Source organism: Narcine bancroftii, chromosome 8, assembly GCF_036971445.1.
Source record: "Narcine bancroftii isolate sNarBan1 chromosome 8, sNarBan1.hap1, whole genome shotgun sequence".
Lineage (NCBI taxonomy): Eukaryota > Metazoa > Chordata > Chondrichthyes > Torpediniformes > Narcinidae > Narcine > Narcine bancroftii.
The window spans coordinates 20082132-20103249 of record NC_091476.1 but is presented as its reverse complement, the minus strand read 5'-3'; the positions used below and the strand labels follow the sequence as shown (position 1 = coordinate 20103249).

The 21118-nt window shown below is 38.6% G+C and overlaps 1 protein-coding gene across 1 annotated transcript in view; it reads right to left on the bottom strand.

The window, feature by feature from the left end:
- Positions 1-21118, bottom strand: part of LOC138740435 (solute carrier organic anion transporter family member 2B1-like) — a 48585-nt gene that overhangs the window by 6640 nt on the left and 20827 nt on the right. Inside the window, exons 4-8 of the mRNA XM_069893056.1 lie at positions 19202-19364; positions 17520-17732; positions 3943-4041; positions 1430-1557; positions 177-279 (exon numbers count right to left, since the gene is read on the bottom strand). Coding sequence (XP_069749157.1) covers positions 177-279; positions 1430-1557; positions 3943-4041; positions 17520-17732; positions 19202-19364 — 706 coding nt within the window. The remainder of the gene's footprint in view (positions 1-176; positions 280-1429; positions 1558-3942; positions 4042-17519; positions 17733-19201; positions 19365-21118) is intronic.

Sequence of the window (21118 nt, the reverse complement as noted above, 5' to 3'; positions counted from 1 at the left end):
AGGAATTTTGTGGGTCGAGCAGCATTCAAGGGTGAAAAGAATGGTTGACGTTTTGGGCCAGAACCCTCACCAAGACTGTTTGCATTTGCTATTTTTGCAGTGGGAGCTGCTGTTCAAACACTGTTTTTATTTTTAGTTGACAATGGTAAGAAAAGGAAAATATAGTTGAGCATTACTTTTTATAAATTTTCCAAGAGTGTTGTTCTGAAGTGTTGATTCTATTGTCACAGATTTCAGCAGAAGCTTTGGTTTTGATTCTCTTCCTTTCAATTCTTCTAACTAAAATCAAAGATATTGAAAAATGATTATCTGAAATATTCAACTCATTCATAGCAATATAACTAATGAGAGAACTTCCCTTGGTTGAATATGTTCTCCATTTTTTATTATTGTAACATCAGAAGCCTTACTTAAAAATATACAGACACCCTATGGCTGTGAACTCAGTAAATTTCTTCATATATTGCCAGATTTTTCATGCTGTAATTTTATCATGCTTCTCTGGAAATGAGATTGGGTTCATGCATTACAATATATTCTATCCATAGAATTAAAGAACAAATAATGATATTTGCAATGGAATGGAAAATTAACTAGCATGGTCTTCACTCTTGGTGAAATTGAAATTTCTCTTGAAGATCATTTATCCATCTACTTACACTCCTCTGCCCTGTATTAGATTACAGTGTGGTATTCTGTCCCACCTTCTTATGCTGCATGCATGCAAGTTTTTTATGGATTTATAGTATGGAACCTCAAGTCATTTGGTTAATGATATCCTTCTGTAAGGAGGTTGTAAATTCCCCCATTTCCATGTGGGTTTCCCCCAGGTGCCCCGTTTTCCTCCCATGTTCCAAAGACACATGGGTTTGTAGGTTAATTGGTCACATGGGTGTATTTGGGTGGCATGGGCTTGTTGGCTAGAAGGGCCTGTTGTGGTGGTACACCATTAGCCTACTGCAGGGGGCAACCTCTGTACCTGCAGGAGTGTAAGGGGACAGGACAACACCTGGCCGGCTGTCAATCAGTTGGCCGAATGGATCAAGCCCCACCTGGTCAGGTGTCAATCACCCTCTGGGATATAAGCCTGTGCCAGCCTCCCGAAATCTCACTCAGAGTTACTGCAGCTATAGCCAGCCTGGCTCTGTAGAAGTCTTTGTGGATTAAAGCCTGTTGTAGAGTCTTTGCCTTGTGTGCATCTGATTCTGGCTAACAGCGCACCACACCTGTAACTATGTAATATCTCTATGTTTACAAAAAAAATTGTACTTCTGAGATCCAGGACACATGTAAGACCTGCAGTTATACATTAAATGTTAAATGGGAAAGGAAGTAACATGGGGAGTAAATTATACCTGCAAAACACAATGATGCAACTAAGCTCAATAAACATCAAATCAGGCTTGTGCAGACAAAACATATTACTTACCCCCTCCTTTGGCATTGCTCTTGGAAAGAAGAAGTATGGAATTGAAGTAAGAGCCACCAGTGAAGCAATAAGAATGAACCCAAGCCACCAGGCACCAACCCAGCGTGGGTCTGAAGATGTTAGCTCAACTGTAATTAATAGTATAGTTAATTAATAGTAGTTTTTTTCCAATTAATTGTTTTACAGATTAATTATTCAGAGATGCTACAGTAACTTTAACTTTGTCTTGAAGGAACCAAGCCTACTGGGTGATGTTGAAATCTCATTGTAAGCCAAATTAAATTCTGGTGCTTTGTGCGTGAGAAATCACATCTCACAAATGTTGAGTTTTTTTGAAGAGGTGACCAAGAGTATTAAAATGGCAGGGAGGTGGATGTTGTCTACATGGACTTTAGCAAGGCCTTTGACGATGTCCCAAATGATTAATTGGTATGGGATCCAGCATGTTCATATGGGATCCAGGGTCAGTTCACCAATTGAATTCAAAATTTGTTTAGTGAAAGGAGTCATGTTGGTAGTGGAGAATTGTTTTACAGATTGGAGGCATGTGCTGGGTTCCCTGATGTTGATCATATTTATTAATGATTTGGATGAGCACAGAGGTGGCATAATTAGTAAGCTTGGTGATGAGATGGATAGCAAAGGAGATTGTCTGAGGTTACAACAGGAGCTGGATCAACTGAACAGGTAGACAACGGAATGGCACATGGAATTTAATTCAGACAAGTGCTAAGTAATGCACTTGACTAGAGAAGGACTGACACAGTAATGACAGGGGCTGGGGAAGATTGTTGAATAAACAAATCAGGGTGTACAAGTACATAGTTCCCAGAAAGTGGCGAAGAAGCCACATGGCATGCTTGCTTTCATCGGACATTGAATACAAGAACGGGGATGTCATGTTACACTGTACAGGATATCATTGAAATCACACATACAATACAGTGAGGTTCTAATTGCTATACTACAAGAAGGATGGGATTAAGCTATAGAAGATGCAAAAAGAATCACAGGGATGTTGCTAAAACAGGAAGACCTAAGTTGTAAGGAGAGATGGAATGGGTAGGTCTATTTTCCCTGGAGTGTAAGAAACTGAGAGGTTACTTATAGAAGTTTATAAAATTGTGAGGGGCATGGACAGAATCTTTGATCCAAGGTAGGGGGGTCTAAAACTAGATGACATAGCTTTATAATGAGAGGGGTAATACTTAAATGGGACCTGAAACGTAGGATTTTCCACAAAGATAATGGTGGGTATATGAAACAAGCTGCCAGAGAACTGGTAGAGGCAGGTACAATTACAACTTTGAAAATGTCTATCCACCTGCACCCACCTACAACTCTTAACAGTTAGTCTGTAGTCCTCCCCCTTCCTTTTCCTCCCTCCTCTGTTCCTCCCCCCATCCCCTTACCTTTTTATTCAGGCATCTACCTGATTTCTGATGAAGGGTTCAGGACCGAAATGTTGGTTATTTAACCTGTATGATCTGGTGAGCTTCTCCAGCACATTTGTGTATGGCACACGACCACAGCATCTGCAGATTTTGTTGTGTAACTCCATCTTACACCTTGCATAAAGTTGGGTTCTTTCTTTGCTGCCTGCATCTCAACTCATCTCTCCTGGCCCCATCAGGTGTTAAATTATGCTCTACTCTCCACAGTTCTAAAATACACATTATTCTTTTTTAATCATTCTATGTCTCAACCCACTTGACCTCTGTAATGATTTTTAAAAACTATCTCTGCTTCTCCATTTCTGGTCTCTTGCATATCCATAATTTTAAGTACCCTAATATTCTGAGTACCATAAGCCTGGGTTCTGAACTTCCACCCCTATCTCTCACCAATTCATCCTTTAAGATGGTTCTTAAAACCTATCTTACATCCTGACACCACCTAAGTCACAACTCTAACTCTACTGCTTGATAGCTGCTCTGGACATTTTGTTTCATTGAAAGTACAAACATAAACAAAATTTCCTTTGATTGTTGCTCTCAGTTCAGTTCCCAAGGGCAGTGAATCCCCAATGAAATCTTTTATGGTGGAGGGGAATTTCTATTCAAAAGATAATGATCATGAATCTAATAGATAATGATTAAATAAAAAAGGCAATAAATTGCATAATGACCAAAAAAAGGCAATAAAACCAAACAGTGCACAACAAGGCATAATATCAAGTATTTAGAATATATGGTAATGTGGACTATTGTTTGCAAAATAGTGTCAGATCATGAGATACCAGTATCTTTGACCAAGAAACAGTGTGATTCATCTGTTCATCTATTCTGTAACTGCATATTAACACTAATTACAAATTAAAAATGAATCCCATCCATCAAAATGAAAGCACTTCCCAACAGAAAATAGAAATACCTGCCAGCATGTATCACACTGGGAAATCAATGCCAGATACCAAAGTGACCTCAGCTCATTTACTGGTGGTGCCTAGGACCATTCACTAAACAAATACAACAATATTAGCCAGAGGAACACTGGAGCCAATGGATACTTACCCTTTAAAGATTTGTCAATATCCACATAGAATTGCAACACTGCTGAACTGAGCATGAAGGCCAAAGCTGGTCCTACAAAAGCAATGCTGTAAAGTATTCCTGAAAGGGAAGCTCACAATGAGGTACAAAAACAAAATTAAAAACAAGATTGTAATGTAACTGAATAGACTAACAAGTGCATCTAGCAATGATTCAGGAATTACTATTATCCACTATTGATATTATTATCAAGCCTTATTTTGATAATAAATCTATATTCACTTGTAAGTTGTAGAGTGCAACAGATGGTTCCTTAGACAGTGTAGAACTGCTTCATATGACAGATTTGGTTATGAAGCCTATGCCTTTGGTTTCATTTGGGGAGAAAGAATGGGAAAATTCAATGCCTGATGAGAAGAGAATGTAATTGTCTACTTTCATTGTCTTCAGTTTATTACACTGGACAACAAATTTTTTCACAAGGTTTGCTTCCTGAAAAAAAAATTGGGGATTATGATAGACAACTTCAAGCTGAACACAAAGATAATTTCATATTTTATATATTACGTAGGAAGTTGGAGAAATATTAAATTAACTTTTATTGAATTTATCATTTTTAATTGTATAATGACGCTGATGTATTGCATTTAGTTCTGACCTAAAAATGTTTTGCTGCTAATTTTCTTTGGTACTCAACATCTGATGCCGCTCATGGCAACGTACAACAAGTCAGCCAGCATTAATGGATTCCATTTGCCCTGATACCGCTTTTCCATGGTCTCAATGTCCTGGTGAAACCTTTCACCGTGTTCGTCACTGACCGCAACCAAGATTATCAGGGAAGACGTCCAAGTGCGAATGTGGAAAATGAATTTTAAATGACATGTTGCCCTTCATTGTTTTGTATGTTTGAGGTAGTCTAAAATATGACAGGAAATCACAAAAACTAGGTTATATCTAAAAAAACAGTATGTGATCAGCAGCCCAAAATACATAAAATACATCCAAACGTGTACAGGAGGCAAAATCATCATGGCTCAGTGTAATCCCTCTTCTGCCGACTTCCCCCCAGCAGTATTTTCAACCTTTCATTGGTTTATTCAAATGAAGTTTCTCTTATTTACAAAATTGATTGCAATAATGATATCTTTTAATTCAATATGAGAACTCCTAATCCAAGGGGGTTCTGATGCCTGGTGATTGTACTGTATTTAATATTTTAAGTGGATTACAAGACTAAGATGATAGTAGAAAGTAGATGTACTGTAGTTCCTTACATTTGGTCAGCACCATGATCAGTTAGAACATCTACACTCTCTTCGCAAGGATGATAATAATGTCGGGTGAATGAAATGATTCCTTCCAGTTGTATAGCGTTTTCAATTTAGCTTTAATGGTTGCATAAGAAATAGGTGCAAGACATATGTAATCTCTAATCCTGATAAAAGAAACTGCATTCTGCATTTGCAGCCATGTGTCGGCAAAGGGATTGGTGTTATTGGTGACATCTTTCTATACTAATTGTATCCAATGGAGCTGAAATATTACTTCCAGCAAATGAATATGTGCAATTTGTAAGTACACTTCGCTATTCCACTCAGCATCAAATGAAGCAATGTTCCTCATCAGTTTTCACAATTTGATTTTGAACAATTCATCAATTATTATTCTCCATGAGAAACTGTTTTTAATAGAGATCTGCAGCCCTTGAACTATTTATTTATTTTTGAAATGTATATTAATTATTGCAATGTTTACACTCTGACGCTGCTGCAAAACAATGAATTTCATGACATGTTCATGACAATAAATGTTGATTCTGATTCTGATCCTAATTTTGATCTTCTACAAAATTGTGTCTGATGCTGTACCCCTACTGCTATTTTTCTATGATTTCTTTTGCAGTATTTTCTTATCTGGTTCCCTCATTGTTATCTTTCAGCTTTGCAAAGATTCATTTCCAAAGCATGTTGGTATAATTCTCAATTTTAGATTCCATGACTTTTGAAATATTGTTTGACAGTACAAAATTGTTCCAGGTGACCAGAGGAAGAAATAAAGTGCTTTGTCAGAGTTCAACACATTGTTTCTGATTTCTTTCTCTTTACTGGTGATATGTCAGTGTACAACTTCAGAATTTAATCAACCTTACACTGTCCTCAAAGTCCATTTACTCCTCAATTGTGCTCTCAGTTGGCTCCTATCCAAAAATGTTTAAAATTGAATATTTTATGAATTAATATCAGTTTTTTTTGTACACTGTCAGTAAGGGGTAATTCTGCCTCACCTGCAGGAAAAAGAATCTCAGGGCTGTATGTGATGTCATGTATGTACTCTGACCATGAAATCTGAATTAAAGAAGTCTAAGGGTCTAGCAAGAATGAAGAAATTAAGGAAATTATTATTAAAAATCAGAACTGGAAAAATGGATGAGACTGAAAGTGCACAAATCCCTAGGATCTGATAAACTAAATTTGAAAAAGATTGCTATTAGATAATAGAAGCTCTCATTATCTTTTTTTAGAAAACCTTATTTCAAAATTTTTCATACAGGCAGTAATTAAAATTCATTTAATTATATATGTTCCAAAAGAAACAAATTAAAATTACATACATGATGGTATTCACTCCTACCCCAAACCTCCCCCTCTCCAAAACCCCCTCCCTCAGAACAGTTAATATAAAGGATATAATATAGCTATATAAACATACAAAAGAAAAGAAAGGAAAATTTTAGGTTTGCACTGAGAGATGTCGTCTAACACATTTATATAAGTTCTTCATTAAAATTCAGAGGAGAATCTCGCAGGTCTAGGGGCATAGAGAGGACATTATTACAAATTAAATCCTAATATTTAGATGTATGGGTACCAATTTTGCAAAAAAAAATAGCGCATTTATTTCTCAAGCTATATGCAATTTTTTCCAAAAGAATGCAACTTTAAATTTCTGCATGCCATCTTGGCATACCTAAAGATATATCAGATCTCTCACCACTGCTAATGCTAATTTAACAAATTCCAAATGGTATATTGATAATTTTAGTTCAGGTCTTGTTCCTTCAATATTTACTAATAAAAATAAATCCGGACTTTGCAGAAAAACAATTCTGTAACTTATTTTAAAAAAATTCTGTAAATCTGCCCAAAAAGGCCTTATATTGTGAAAAGACAAGTTGAATGCAAGAAAGTTCCTACATCTTCACCACACTAAAGCATTGATCCAATAAATCTGATTTCAATCTATTCAATTTCTGTGGTGTAAGATATAATTGATGTAAAAAATTATATTGAACTAATTTATCTTACGTTAATATAAATCTGCCCATATTTGCTCATCAATTACATCAAGTCCTCCTCTCTCTGAATTTATGAACTCCTCATTTGGGAGTTCCTACTTATAATAAAGAATAGATCAGAGAAGTAAACTTTCTAACAATTCGTCTCCTAATAAGAAGTTCTACTTCAATACAACTAGGCAACAATATGTTGGTCCTAACTTATCCCTTATATATGCTCCTAATTGAAAATAAAAAATGGTGTTATGAGTTGTACCATATTCATTTCTCTTGGTGCCTGCCACATTGACCACCGCCAGTGGGCTGATATCGCCTCCAACCTTGCATCTTGGCGCCTCACAGTTCGGCGGGCAGCAACCTCCTTTGAAGAAGACCACAGAGCCCACCTCACTGACAAAAGACAAAGGAGGAAAAACCCAACACCCAACCCCAACCAACCAATTTTCCCTTGCAACCACTGCAACCGTGCCTGCCTGTCCCGCATTGGACTTGTCAGTCACCAACGAGCCTGCAGCAGACGTGGACATACCCCTCCATAAATTTTCGTCCGCGAAGCCAAGCCAAAGAAAGAAAAAGATATTTATTTCTCAATTGCTCAAATTACATTAATTGATCTCTTTCACAACAATCTTCAAGATTTATAATCCCCTTATGAAATCAAATATTCAAAAATTGGTTATCCTTTGAAAAAGATATGAGGATTTTGAATCAAAGGTATTTTAGACAATATAGACCCTCTTGCACCAAACTAATCATTTATTTTATTCAAAATATTAATCAAATGTTTTAATAATGCTATATCTTTGTAATCAACCATCAATTTCAGTTATCACTTGTATATAAATTCTTTTGCTCTGCTCTCTCTTATTTTATTCAATTCTATATTAACCAATGCCAATTTTTCACTTTCGAAAAAAGAAGCAAGAAATCTCATTTGTGCCACTCGATAACAATTTTTAAAATTAGGAAGCTGTAGACCTCCCAGTTCATATTTTCATGATAACTTCTCTATAGAAACTCTTGAGATTTTACATTTTTGAGGTACTAAAATAGGTAATGATTGGTAAAGATATTGTATTCTTGGGAATATATTCAGCTTAATACAGTTGACTCTTCCAACTAAAGTTATAGGTGTAGTGGGCAACAGTCAGCTTCCCAAGATGGTGCAGGCCCTGCTTCACTACCGAGAGGAAGCCTGCAGTTGATGCCACATGTGAGCTAAAGGAACCGCCACTACAGTGTGGCGTACTGCTGGCTGAGGAGTGACACAGTGATGCACTGACGTCACTTCCATAAGTCAGCGCTTACATCACCGGAAGTGGGTGTTCCCGAAGGGGCAACTCGGCGAATTCAAATAATAAAGTCAGTTTTTGGTTAAACCTCATACTGTCTGCCGCAGCAGACGCTACAGTGGTGACCCTGATGGTTCCAATGTCTTGGAATGCATCAGAATGCATCAGAATTCAAGAGTCTGCTACTACTACAGTTGCAATGGCTGTGACCAATGCAGTGGGCATACATTTACCACCCTTCTAGGCAAACCAGCCCAGGACTGGCTGTAACTGACTGAGTCCCAGTCATCTCAGAGGACATCAAGTTCTGGCATGTTGTCAGTGCTCTGGATGCCACTGCTGTTACCAAAGTAAGCTCCTTCATGGAGAACCCACCAATGGAGCGAAAGTACAAGCAGTTTCAGCGGTTCCTCTTTGACTCCCTAGAACTCAGCCGGCACGAACATGCTGTTCGGATCTTAAACATGCAGGGCCTGGGCAACAGGAATCCCTCCGACCACATGCACGAGATGGTGACCCTAGTGGATAGGCATACAGACTGTTTCCTCTTCGAGGCCCTGTTCCTCTCCAAGCTGCTGGTACACGTTTCCTTGTCAGTTTTGGACATGGATTTCAGCACCCCATACCTGGTAGCCAAGGAGGCAGACAGGCTTTTCCACACCCCACAGCAGAACTCCCTCCTTGTGCAGTCCATTTACACCGTCAGTGCTGCCATCCCGACCAGCCCACTGGAAACCCCAACAGTGGCCACAACACAGCAGCAATGCATCAGGTGCACAGAGAAGCACAGTGAATATTGTCTCTACCAATGCCAATGAGGCTGGAACACCTGGTGGAGCACCCCCTATGCTCATATCTTACTACCAGACCTAACATGGTGATGAGAAAGGGGCAGGCTGGCCACTAATAATGGCCTCAGCAGTTGGTGCTCTGAAAGGCCTAATCTACCCCAGAGACCAACAGATGAAGAGGGACAAGGACGCAGAAATCAGCCTCGTCCCACCGACGTATTTCGACGTCAGACAGGGCTTCCCCCTGCAAGCGGCCAACGGATCTTGCATCCTGAGCTACAGGACCACCCTGGTCACCATCCACGTTGCAGACATGGTCTTTCAGTGCGACAAGCACTACTTGAAGCGGACTTCCTACGGGCACACAAACTGCTGATGTACGTAACGAGATGCTGGTTAGTGAATACTACCATGTTCCATTCATTCCTCCTCACCCTGAAGCAATGTTCCTTCCTACTTTTAGGGATCCATGCCCTGGACCGAGATGAGTATGCCTGCCTACTGGCCAGTACCCAGCCTTATTGGCCCCAAATGTTCATGACTCTAACCCGCCACATGGTGTGGAGCACCACATAGAAACCGCCAGGCCCCCAGTGCAAGACAAGCTCTAACAAGCCAAGGCCAAGTTTTCTCCAATGGCAGAGCTCCAGATCATCCGTCATTCAAACAGCCTGTGGGCCTCCCCACTCCACATGGTGCAGAAGAGTTCTGGCGGTTGGTGCCCATGCAACGACTACAGATAACTGAATGAGGCGACAGTCCCAGACAGATATCCCATCCCACACATCCAGGACTTCGCCACGAGACTACAAGGCTGCTGAGTTTTATCTAAGGTGGACCTTGTCAAAGGATTCCACCAGATCCTGGTACACCCCAGTGACATTCCAAAAATGGCATTTATCACACCCTTCAGCCTTTTTGAGTTCCTGTGGATGCCCTTCGGAATAAAAAAATGTGGCCCAGACATTCTAGCGATCAATGGACGTGGTCAGCAGGGTCCTCGATTTCATCTTCATCTACTTAGACGACATCCTTATTGCCATCCCCGATGCCAGCACTCATAGGGTGCATCTGAGTCTCCTGTTCGACAGACTGCAGCAGTTTGGACTCACAGTGAACCCGGCCAAGTGCCAGTTCTGCTTAGAGATAATAGACTTCTTGGGACACCGCATCACCCCAGAGAGAAGCTACACCATTGCCCAATGAGGTAGAGGCCATTCAAAATTTCTTCAAGCCAAGCACAACCAAAGGCCTGCAGGAATTCCTGGGGATGGTTAACTTCTACCATTGCTTCCTACTGGGAGAGGCCACCCTCATGGAGCTCCTGTTTGACTTAATCAAGCTTGGCCACAAGATGCTCCAGTGGACGCCGGATGCCACAGAAGCCTTCCACACCATGAAAACAGCATGGCAAGGACTACGGTGCTGGCACACCCAGAGTCAACCTCCACCCAGCCCTTACAAAAGATGAGTCAGACAAGAGCAGTTGGCGAAGAGCTGGAGCAATGGGTCAATGAGTTCTGGCACCCCCTTGCTTTCTTCAGTAAGCACCTTTGAATGCCAGAGCTAAAATACAGCGCATTCAACTGCGAACTGTTGGTCCTGTACCTGGCAATACAGCATTTCTGGTACATGCCAGAGGGAAGGATTTTCACTGCCTACATGAACCACAAACTGCTAACCTACACACCCGGCAAGGTCTCGGACCCGTGGTCATCAAAATAATAGCAGCACCTCTCCTACATCTCAGAGTATACCACAGACTTTGGCCATGTTGCAGGCATGTCTAACATGAAGGCCGATGCACTGTCCAGACCCATGATCGCCGCAATCTCAGGAGGGCTCGACGTCGCCCAGCTCGCCAAGGACCAAACAGAGGATGTGGACGTCCAGGCCTACTGGAAGGCCATCACCAGCATAGTCAGCGATTTTTTTTTTCCCCTCACCAGGAGGCCCATCCCTGCTGTGCGACATCTCCACAGGTTTTCCCAGACCTATCTTACCGCGACATGGCAACGGCAGGTTTTCGACCAGATCCATGGCCTATCCCACCCCTCCATAAGGTCCATGATCCGCCTGCTGTCCAACAAGTTCGTGTGGCATGGCCTCCGCCGAGACATGACCCCATGGGTCTGAACCTGCTTACAATGCCAGTGTGCCAAGGTACACCAGCACACGAAAACCCCAATCCAGACTTTCAAGCTGACGCAACACTGGTTTGTACACATCCACATAGACATCGTCGACCCACTCCCTGTGAGCCAGGGAATGCAGTAATTGTTCACGACGATTGACCATTTTACCCGCTGGCCAGAGGCAATACCTATGCCTGTGTTCGAGATGGAGACGTGTACCAGGGCTTTCCTATCCACGTGGTTCATGTGCTTTGAAGTTCCGACCAAGAGTCACAGTTCGCCTCCTTGCTCTGGTCCAACCTGACTAAATTCTGCAGCAGTCAAGTACACCACACCATGGCCTACCACCCCCCAAGCAAACAGCCTGGTTGAGCATTTCCACCACCACCTGAAGGTCACCTTGAAAGCCTGGCTGCATGGCCTGAACTGGGTGGATGAACTCCCGTGGGTACTCCTAAGCATTCTCATGGCTCTGAAGGAGGACCTGCCAGCCTCGTCTGCAGAGATGGTGTATCGTTTCCTACTCACCATTCTCGGGGACATCCATTTCAACTCCCCCTGGACCACAACCCAGCGCCTTAGATGTCCTCCAGAAGGTGCAAGCAAGTGAATGGCCCCCCTGCCACTGTCTCGACACAGCTTGCCACCCAGCCATGTTCTCATTGACCTGCAGTCCACCCACGACATTTTCGTAAGGAGAGGTCAGCAAGGAATGCCCTTACAATGCCTGTATGAAGGCCTTTTTAAGGTACTACAGAGTGACGATGTCATGTTTACACTGGACATTGGTGGCCAATAGGACAGATTCACAGTTGACTGCCTCAAAATCATGCACCTGGACTCCGATCTGCTGGCCCTGGACCCCTATGTCAGATGCAGAGGCTCACCGCCCAGAGACTATAAGTTAAACTGCTCAGGGGCGGCTGCGATTCTGGGGGGGGCGTAGTGGTGTAGCGGGCTGAGCAACTGCACTGGTGGAAGGGCCTAATCGCCGCAACAGTCGGCCATCCCAAGATGGCGTAGGCCCTTCTTCACCATCAAGAAGAAGCCCATGGTTGATGCCACATGTGATGCACTGCTGGCCAAGGAGCGATGCAGTGATGTGCTGACATCACTTCCGGAAGCCAGTGTATACGTCACTGGAAGTGGGAATTCCCCACGGAGCAATGCGACAAATTCAAATAATAAAGTCAGTTTTGGTTCACCCTCATACTGATGGATGCCTCTTCATTTCGTAGCGCTGCCACAGCAGTCGCTATTTAGGTAAATTAATTCTTTTTAAAAAATCTTCCTTTTTAAGTAATGGTAAAAATTCAATTTATATAATTTTTCAAATTATTATCCGTACTTATAACTAAGTATTTAAACTAAGTATCCCTTTGACATTGAATATAATGGCATAATTTCACTTTTATCCCAATTTGTTTTATAACCCAAAACTTTGCCATTTTCTTCTAATTGGATATATAATTTATGTAAAGATGTCTCAGGCTCAGTCAAGTATATTAAAACATTATCTGCAAATAAACTAATTTTATATTCTTCTTGAACCACCCTAAATCCCTTAATTTCCAAATCACTCCAAATTGGTTGAGTAAGTGGTTCTATAGTTAAAATGAATAAAGCTGGAGATAAAGGACACCCTTGTCTACTTGATTTCACTTGTTGAAACAGGTCAGATACTTGTCTGTTAGTCACTACTTTGGCTTTAGGATTATTATATATTGCCCTAATCCAAATCCAAATTTCTCCAACACTTTAAACAAAAAATCCCATTGCAATCTATGGAATACCTTTTCTGCATCTAAGGCCACTGCATCACTCAAATCACCTCTTCTTTTGCACTAGATGAATTATGCTGAATAATCTAGCTACATTTTCTGATGACTATCTCTTTTTTTTACCATACCTGTCTAATCCATATTTATTAACTTGGGTAGCAATTTATTTATTCTATTTGCCAAAATTTTTGCAACAATTTTATAATCTGCATTTAATAATGAGAAGAAGGATCTCTATCTTTTTTTGGGAATCACTGTAATTATTGCTATTAAAAAGAATTCTAGGAGCATATGAGTTCTGGCGCCTGATCTAATACTTGCTTAAATATAGGAATTAACACATCTTTAAATTCTTTATAAAATTCAGACAGAAATCCATCTTCTCCCTGAAATTTATTGCTCTGCAATTAACCCATGGCTTCCATCACCTCTATCTCAGTAAAAAGAACAGTCAGTTCAGTTTGCTCTTCCAAACTTAATCTAGGAAACATTATCTGTGATAAATAACTAGCTATTTTATTTTCATATTTTAAAGATTCCGAACTAAATAATTTCAAATAAAAAAAATGTAAATGATTCATTTATTTCTTGAGACTTGTAAGTAATTGTGTTATTATCCTTTTTAATTGCATTGATTATTCTCGAGGTCTTTAATTGTCAAGCTAATACTTCATGTAATCTCTCACCTAATTTGTAATATCTTTGTTTCATTCTTATAATTGCTTTCTGTTCTCTAAGTTTTCAATATATTATACTGATGTTTTTTTTTATTAATTGTCTACGTTTATCTTTAGAGTCACACTTTTGAAGATCCTTTTCCAAAACTGTTATTTCTCTTTCTAATTGATCAATCTCTCTCATATACTCCTTTTTAATTTTAGAAGTAAATTTATAATTTGATATCTTAAATACACTTTTAAAGCATCCTATATAATAAACTTATCATTTACCGAATTCAAATTTGTATCACAAAATATCTGAATTTGTGTTCAAACAAACTCACAAAAATCTTTTCCTTTCAATAACAAAGAATTCAATCTCCATCTATATATCGTATTTTCCTTATCAGGCATTTCCTTTGTTATTAATGAGGGTGACTGATCAGATAAAATCTTTGCTTTATAATTAGCTTCAAGAATTTTAGCTTGCATTTGTGCCGAGATCAAAAATAAATCAATTCTAGAATAGCAATCATACCTATTTGAATAAAATTAATAGTTTTTTTTCTCTTGGTGAATCCTTCTCCATAAATCTATTAAATTAAAATCTTTCCTCAAAACCAATGTAACTTTAGCTGCTTTTGTTCTCGTTGTTACTCAAGTAGGTCAATCTAACAATGGATCTAAACAAAAATTAAAATTCCTTCCTATTAAAATATTCGAATGTGCCTCTGCTAGATTAAGAAATGTTTCTTGAATAAATTTCTCATCAGCAATATTTGGAGCATACAAATTTTAAAAAGTCCACAGTTCAAAAACTACTTGGAAGTATACCATTACATATCTCCCTGCTGGGTCTATCACAACATTTTGAATTTTAATTGGAAGATTCTTTTTTATCAAAGTTGCCACACCTCTTGCCTTAGAGTTAAACAAAGAAGACACTATACATCAGACCAATCCCTTTTTAATTTCAAATATTCTTTTTCCATTAAATGAAGAAAGGCCACATCAACTCCTATTTTCTTCATATATGTTAATACTCTCTTCCATTTTACAGTTCCATTTAACCCATTAACATTACAATTTTCAAACTTCATTATCTTCCTCATATAGATAAAATGTAATCAACCCCCTTCCATCACCTCCTCCCGCAAATATCCTCTAATTCCAGTAAGTAATATTTCATGTGTTAGTACACATCTCCTCCAGCAATCCAAAGAGAAAAAGAAATACAAATAAAGATACAAAAAGTAAATAATCCCATACTTATACCTATATTGATATAAAATAAATCTCTCCTAGAAGTGCTGTTGAATAATACAACTCCATTTTATGGGTTGTGACTCAAGTCACAAAAATACACATGGTCCCACAGCAATCAGCACCTTCCACTCCTCCCTTGGTATATTTAATTAATTAATTAGTTTACCCACAATTAAAATAGCTTCCTGGAATTCAAAAGGAAAGAAAGAGGAGAAAAAAGAATAATTCTTATTCAATTTCTTCCATCTCACAAGCTTCTCATTTCCAATAATAATAAAATGGGAAAAGGAAAAATACAATGTCCTCTTGAATCACCACTCTAAGGAGACTGTGAGCAAATTCTTCTGCTTGAGCAAAGTTAGCAAAGAATCAATTTTTGTCTCCAGTCACAAAAATATTCCAGGTCACAGGGTAATGAAGAACAAATTTGTAGCTTTTATAAAAGAGAATTTTCTTAGCTGGTTTGAATTCTTTCCTTCTTTTCAACAAATCTTCACTCAGATGATAAAATTCTATCTCTTTCCCATTGAAACGGGCTTTGCTATTTCCTCGCCCCTCTCACAGCAAGACTTAAAACTTTCTATGTCTTGATAACGTAGAAATTTAATTAGTATAGAACGCGGTCTTTGATTAGGAAGAGGCTTTGGTCTCAGAGCCCTATGATCTCTTTCAATTTCAATCGGATTTTCAAAATCCTGTTCTCCCAAAACTTTAGGAATCCAATCTTGAAAGAAATTAACTGCATTGGGACCTTCTATTCCTTCCGGAAGGCCTACTATTTTAATATTATTTCTTCTGATGAAATTCTCCTATATATCCACTTTCTCTAAAAGCTTTTGGTTCACTGTGATTAAACCAGTGGTTATATTTTCCACAGTAGATATCCTGTCTTCAACATGTGGCATATCATCCTGTACTCTTGTAATTTTCTCATCCATTTTCTCCAACCTTTTCTGCATTTTATTCACAGCATCTAACACTTTATTAGTTTCCTCTTTCATTTCTGCTTTCATTTCAGCTTTCAATCTTACTTTCATTTCCCCATTCGTTACTTTAAACTGATACATTATCATTGTGGTTAACTCTTCTACTTTAGGTTGTGAAATAACTAATTTCTTCAATTACCTCCTCTTGTGGTCGTTCTTCTTCTTCTTCCTCAACTTCAGCCACCGTTCTTCTTCTGGAGCCTGACTCTTCATCATCAGGAGCTGAGGTAGAGTTTCCCAACTGCTCAATCCTCAGCTGCCCTACTCTCAGTTATGCGTTGTGTTTACCCGCACCATGCTGCATGGTTCAGTTCAGGGCCATCTCTCCATTGTTGTGGATGGGAGATGCTGCTAGAGGGCCCTACTCGATCAGGGGGCAGGCTGGGTGCTAGCTCCATGCTTCATTATCAAGGTAGACCTCAAGTTTCTTTTCTTTTTGTCAGGCTCCTGATGCAGATGAAAGTAGTTTCTGTATTTTTGGAAGCTTTATTAATGTAGAGTATTTAAAAGTATTTTAAAATGTTAATAACTTTAAAACATTACTTAATTAACACTTTTTTTTTACTAATTAACTAAGGAATCACGTTATCTCCTTCAGGTAGAATAGAGCACACAAATTTTGGAGTAGCATACTTGCTTGGATTGAGAGAGAAAACAAAGACAGAAATGAGACTGGAAATAATAGTCTGTGTCAAATTTAGTAATCCATGACTGTTTGGGTACTGCTGGGATTATAACTTGGGCACCATTAGTTCACTATCTATATGGCTGAAGAGCTAAGTGTCATGTTTATGTTTGCTAAATGATCATGAATGGGGAGGAAGAAGGATATATATATATATATATAAGCTAAGTGAGTGGGCAAGATAATGGCAGATATAATTAAATGTGGGAAAAATGAGATCATCTACTTTGTGGCACAAAAATAGAAAAGTGGAGCATTTAAAAAAAAAATAAAATGACATATTAGAAAACATTGATATTCAAAGTGACCTAGGTGTTCTGATATAACAAGTCATAGAAAGGTAACATAGTGGGTTCATAAATCAATTAGGAAATTATATGTCTGCCTTATTAATAGAGGAATTGATTAATGGAATTAAAATGACATACTTAAAAAAGGATCTACTTGCCAAAGAGTGAGTTCTCTTAAGATTCACAAGATTGTTTTCCAGGAACAGGAAAGACACGGGGATAGTGCTCGAAAGTGGTGCTGATGTCAAAAGTTAAGCCGTAATCTTGGGGAATGGTTGAGCAGACTTGAAGAACTTGATTTCCTACTCCTACTTCTGATGTTTTTTATTGAAAGTAAGCCTGAATTGTGGTTGCGATGTGAATTATGGGTAAGGTCAGGTCGTGTTTGCAGAGATTTTTGGTGCACCAGTCTTACCCATATATATCGGTATGTTTCTCTCACTCCCAAAATCGTCTATATACGAGAGTCCAAAGGGCTGGATAGGGACCATCCCAATTCCTCGCAAGAGCTGCGTGAATATGAAAATGGCAATCACATTGCTGCCAGTGTTTCCATCATTGTTGCATTCTAAATCTTCTGAGGGTAAAGCAATCTTGGATTCCTTGACTTGGCAGAGATCTGTTGAATCTGCAAGAAAACAGTCAAATAGCTAGAAACTGCTGTAGCATTGTATGATATTACTCTTTAGCATTTTTCAATTCATTTTAAATGTCTATATTAAATTGCAGACAACAATATTATATGAGTGCATTGTATATTAACATCTTTAATATCAGTAAAGGCAATATGAAACCATATTTTTCTAAAACATTGCCCTATGCTGACCTGTGCAGTAAAGTATGCTTATATTCACTAATTTTAGTGGATTCATGTTATACTTGACATGCAATTAATGCTACATGAAAATAAGTAAGGAATAGAACATAATCACACTGAGAGTGGCCTAAGGCCCTCTATCTTCTGTAATTTGCTATCACTCCTCCCCCCAACTGCATTTGGCATGTTATTAGAATGTTAATACAACTTTTTGATAATGTTGCACATTTGAACTCACATTTGACCTGGACCTGAACATTTTAAGAATCTTATATTTATTTTAAGTTAAAGGCTGGTACAGCTGTATTAGTAATACTGACCTGAAAATTGTTGAAGTATCCAACTATTCTAGTTACCTCCCATATAAGACAATGTAACATATAACTCATTATTTCTGAACATGGTTATTGTGAGTCAAACTTTTCAGAAAACTTCTGACAGTTCCATCCCCTACTCTTGGTTTTTCTCCACATAAATGCCACCAAGCTCAGGATTCCATTGCAATTCCATAGCGATTATGCAGAAGTCTGCTCATTGAACCTGACCCAAATGAAATCTGGTATAGAAACAGTGATTTAATTAATTTCAATGGAGGAAAAGCTGCGATTATGAGGTAATTAGCAATTTTGAAATGTTTAAGTGGTGTTCTTCAAGAATTTTTGTATTTTAGTTCATTTATATTTTAAATATCAATTGCTCATTTTTAAATAGTTTTTGGAATATTTCAGAATGTTTTGAAAATATACTGAGGGTGTAGGTTAATGGGATGTAATTGGGCAGCATGGGCTCGTGGGCCGAAAGGGTCTGTTACCATGCTGTTCGTTAAAATATATAAAAAATTAAAGTAATGGTTTTGATTTTTCACATGTTGGTATTACATTGCACAAGAATCTCCTGCCACCTGGGGCCTTGCCAATGGCCAGGTCAGATTGGGAGTGAAAAGTAAGAGGACATTGTAGATGGCTTAATGTAGCTGGAAATTCGGGATCTGCTTTGGCATAATAGAGTGGTGAGGAGGGAGGGGGAGAGAGAGAGAGAGAGAGAGAGAGAGAGATATTCCTAAAAATAAATAAAAAGAAACAAACCCACATTTCGAGAATGAAAATGAAAATTATAAACTGTTGAAATGTATACAAAATCTCGCAGGCTATTGTGTTGTGTATGATACATTAACATCCCATAGGAGAAAAGTTAGTTGTGCCTCATATATCTATAGAACTATGAAACTCAAATAACACAGATGTAGAATCAAAAATCAAAAGCCTCCATTATCTACTTACTCATGGTCATTTGATTGTAAACATAGGGTCCGTTGATAAAATGTGGCACGGTGGTGAGGAATCCAGACATTGCCACTAGGAAGCCTCCAAGACTAACCACACGAGGTCGATGCGCCTTGGTTCCAAAGTAACTGACAAATCCCATCAATACTATACTGCCAATCTATAGTTAATGTGACGAGGCTGGTTAGAGAAATATCAGGAAACCTAAATAACAATTTCCCATAAAGACATTGTTAAAGTGGCATTGACTTATTTAGCAGTATATCAAGCAACATGCTGAGTGGATCACCGAAAAGTCAATTAAGAATAAAAATCTGATCTGTTAAACCATGATAAAAGCTGTGGGGATTCTCAAATGGTAACGTGATGAGCAGACTGGTGAGTGAAATAATGAGGAAAGTTAGTCAATGAAAATCAAAAACAGCAGATGTTTGAAATTTGAAATTAAAAGGAAGAAATGCTAGAAATAGGTCAGAGAGGTCAAACAGCATCTGTGGAAAGAAAATCAGTTAACATTTCAGGTTAAAGACCCTTTGTTAGACCCTTATTCTGTATAATTAATATCTAATGATTTTATGTTGTTTCCATAATAATCTTATGATGTGATACTATGGAATTCTGGTGAGTGGGATAAGACAAACCACAATTGATGAAATCGATTAGTTGAGCAGCCTAGTAAGAAGAATTATACTGAGATCATTCAGTGAAATGATAAAATTCCAAATTTTCACTCAGTTTTCTTTCCAAGAAAGAAATGGCTTCAAAGGCATGAGTTGCTTTCTGATATTTCACCTGCAAGCCATTCATTAATCATCTGGTCATGAGTGGAGAGCAAAATCACAATCACAATCTCTGTAAATATGCACACACACAGGATTTATTTTCTTGCTCTTTATCCTTGTCATTTATAATGTAACTGCTACCTTGACTGAACTCAGCAATTGTCAGGGGATGAATTATAGTGCTGCAACTTTTTTTTCTTTCCACTGGTTCCATGCAAATGTTTCTTCAACAAGACATTAATATATATATATATATATATATATATATATATTCTGTGTTCACACCTTTAGAATATTGAAACCAAGTAAACTGGCAAACAAGGTCAAATCCTACGTATGAACAAGGGGATTTAAACTCACGTTCTTCCCTTTCAACAATATGTTCATGATAAGAACTGCAGGAGTTCTGGAGGGTGACATCATTACTACCTTGTGCAGAGCAAAGAGCAAATAAATTCAGTTTTGTTGGTAATATCCACATTAACTGTGTAAATACAAAATGTTGGTAAAATTGTTTTATTTTACATTGGATAAATAGAGCCAAAACATGTTTTGTTTGTGCATTGCTTGAGTTTCCTCCAATTTTGCTCATCCATAGCTATCCACATTGCCCTCTGTCCACTTCTTCCTCAAATACTTTTTCAAACTCTCCTTTAAATATATTTACTTCAGGCAATCTCTGACTAGTGAGTTCCACATTCTTCCCATTGATGGGGTAATAAGTTTCTTCTCAATTATTTGTTGAATTTATTAATGAATATCTTATACAGGGATCATTGGGAGATCCAAGGTGAAGAGTGTGAGCATATTTAAGTTCTTGGGAGTCACTATCTTGGATCTTTCCTGGACTCAATACACTAATGGTGTGGTGAAGAAAGCACGTCAGTGCCTCTGTATCCTCAGGAGCCTGTGGAGGTTTGGTATTACGTGGAAACCCTTGCAAATTTCGACAGATGTGTGGTGGAAAGTGTGTTGACCGGCTGCATCATGGTTAGGTCTTGGGATGCCATTACCGCTTAGAGTAAAGCTTTACAAAAGTTAGTGGACACAGCCCAGGACATCACAGGCATAACCTTCCTCACCATTGAACGGGGACAGGAAACAATAGTGTCGGAGAGCAGCAGCAATCATC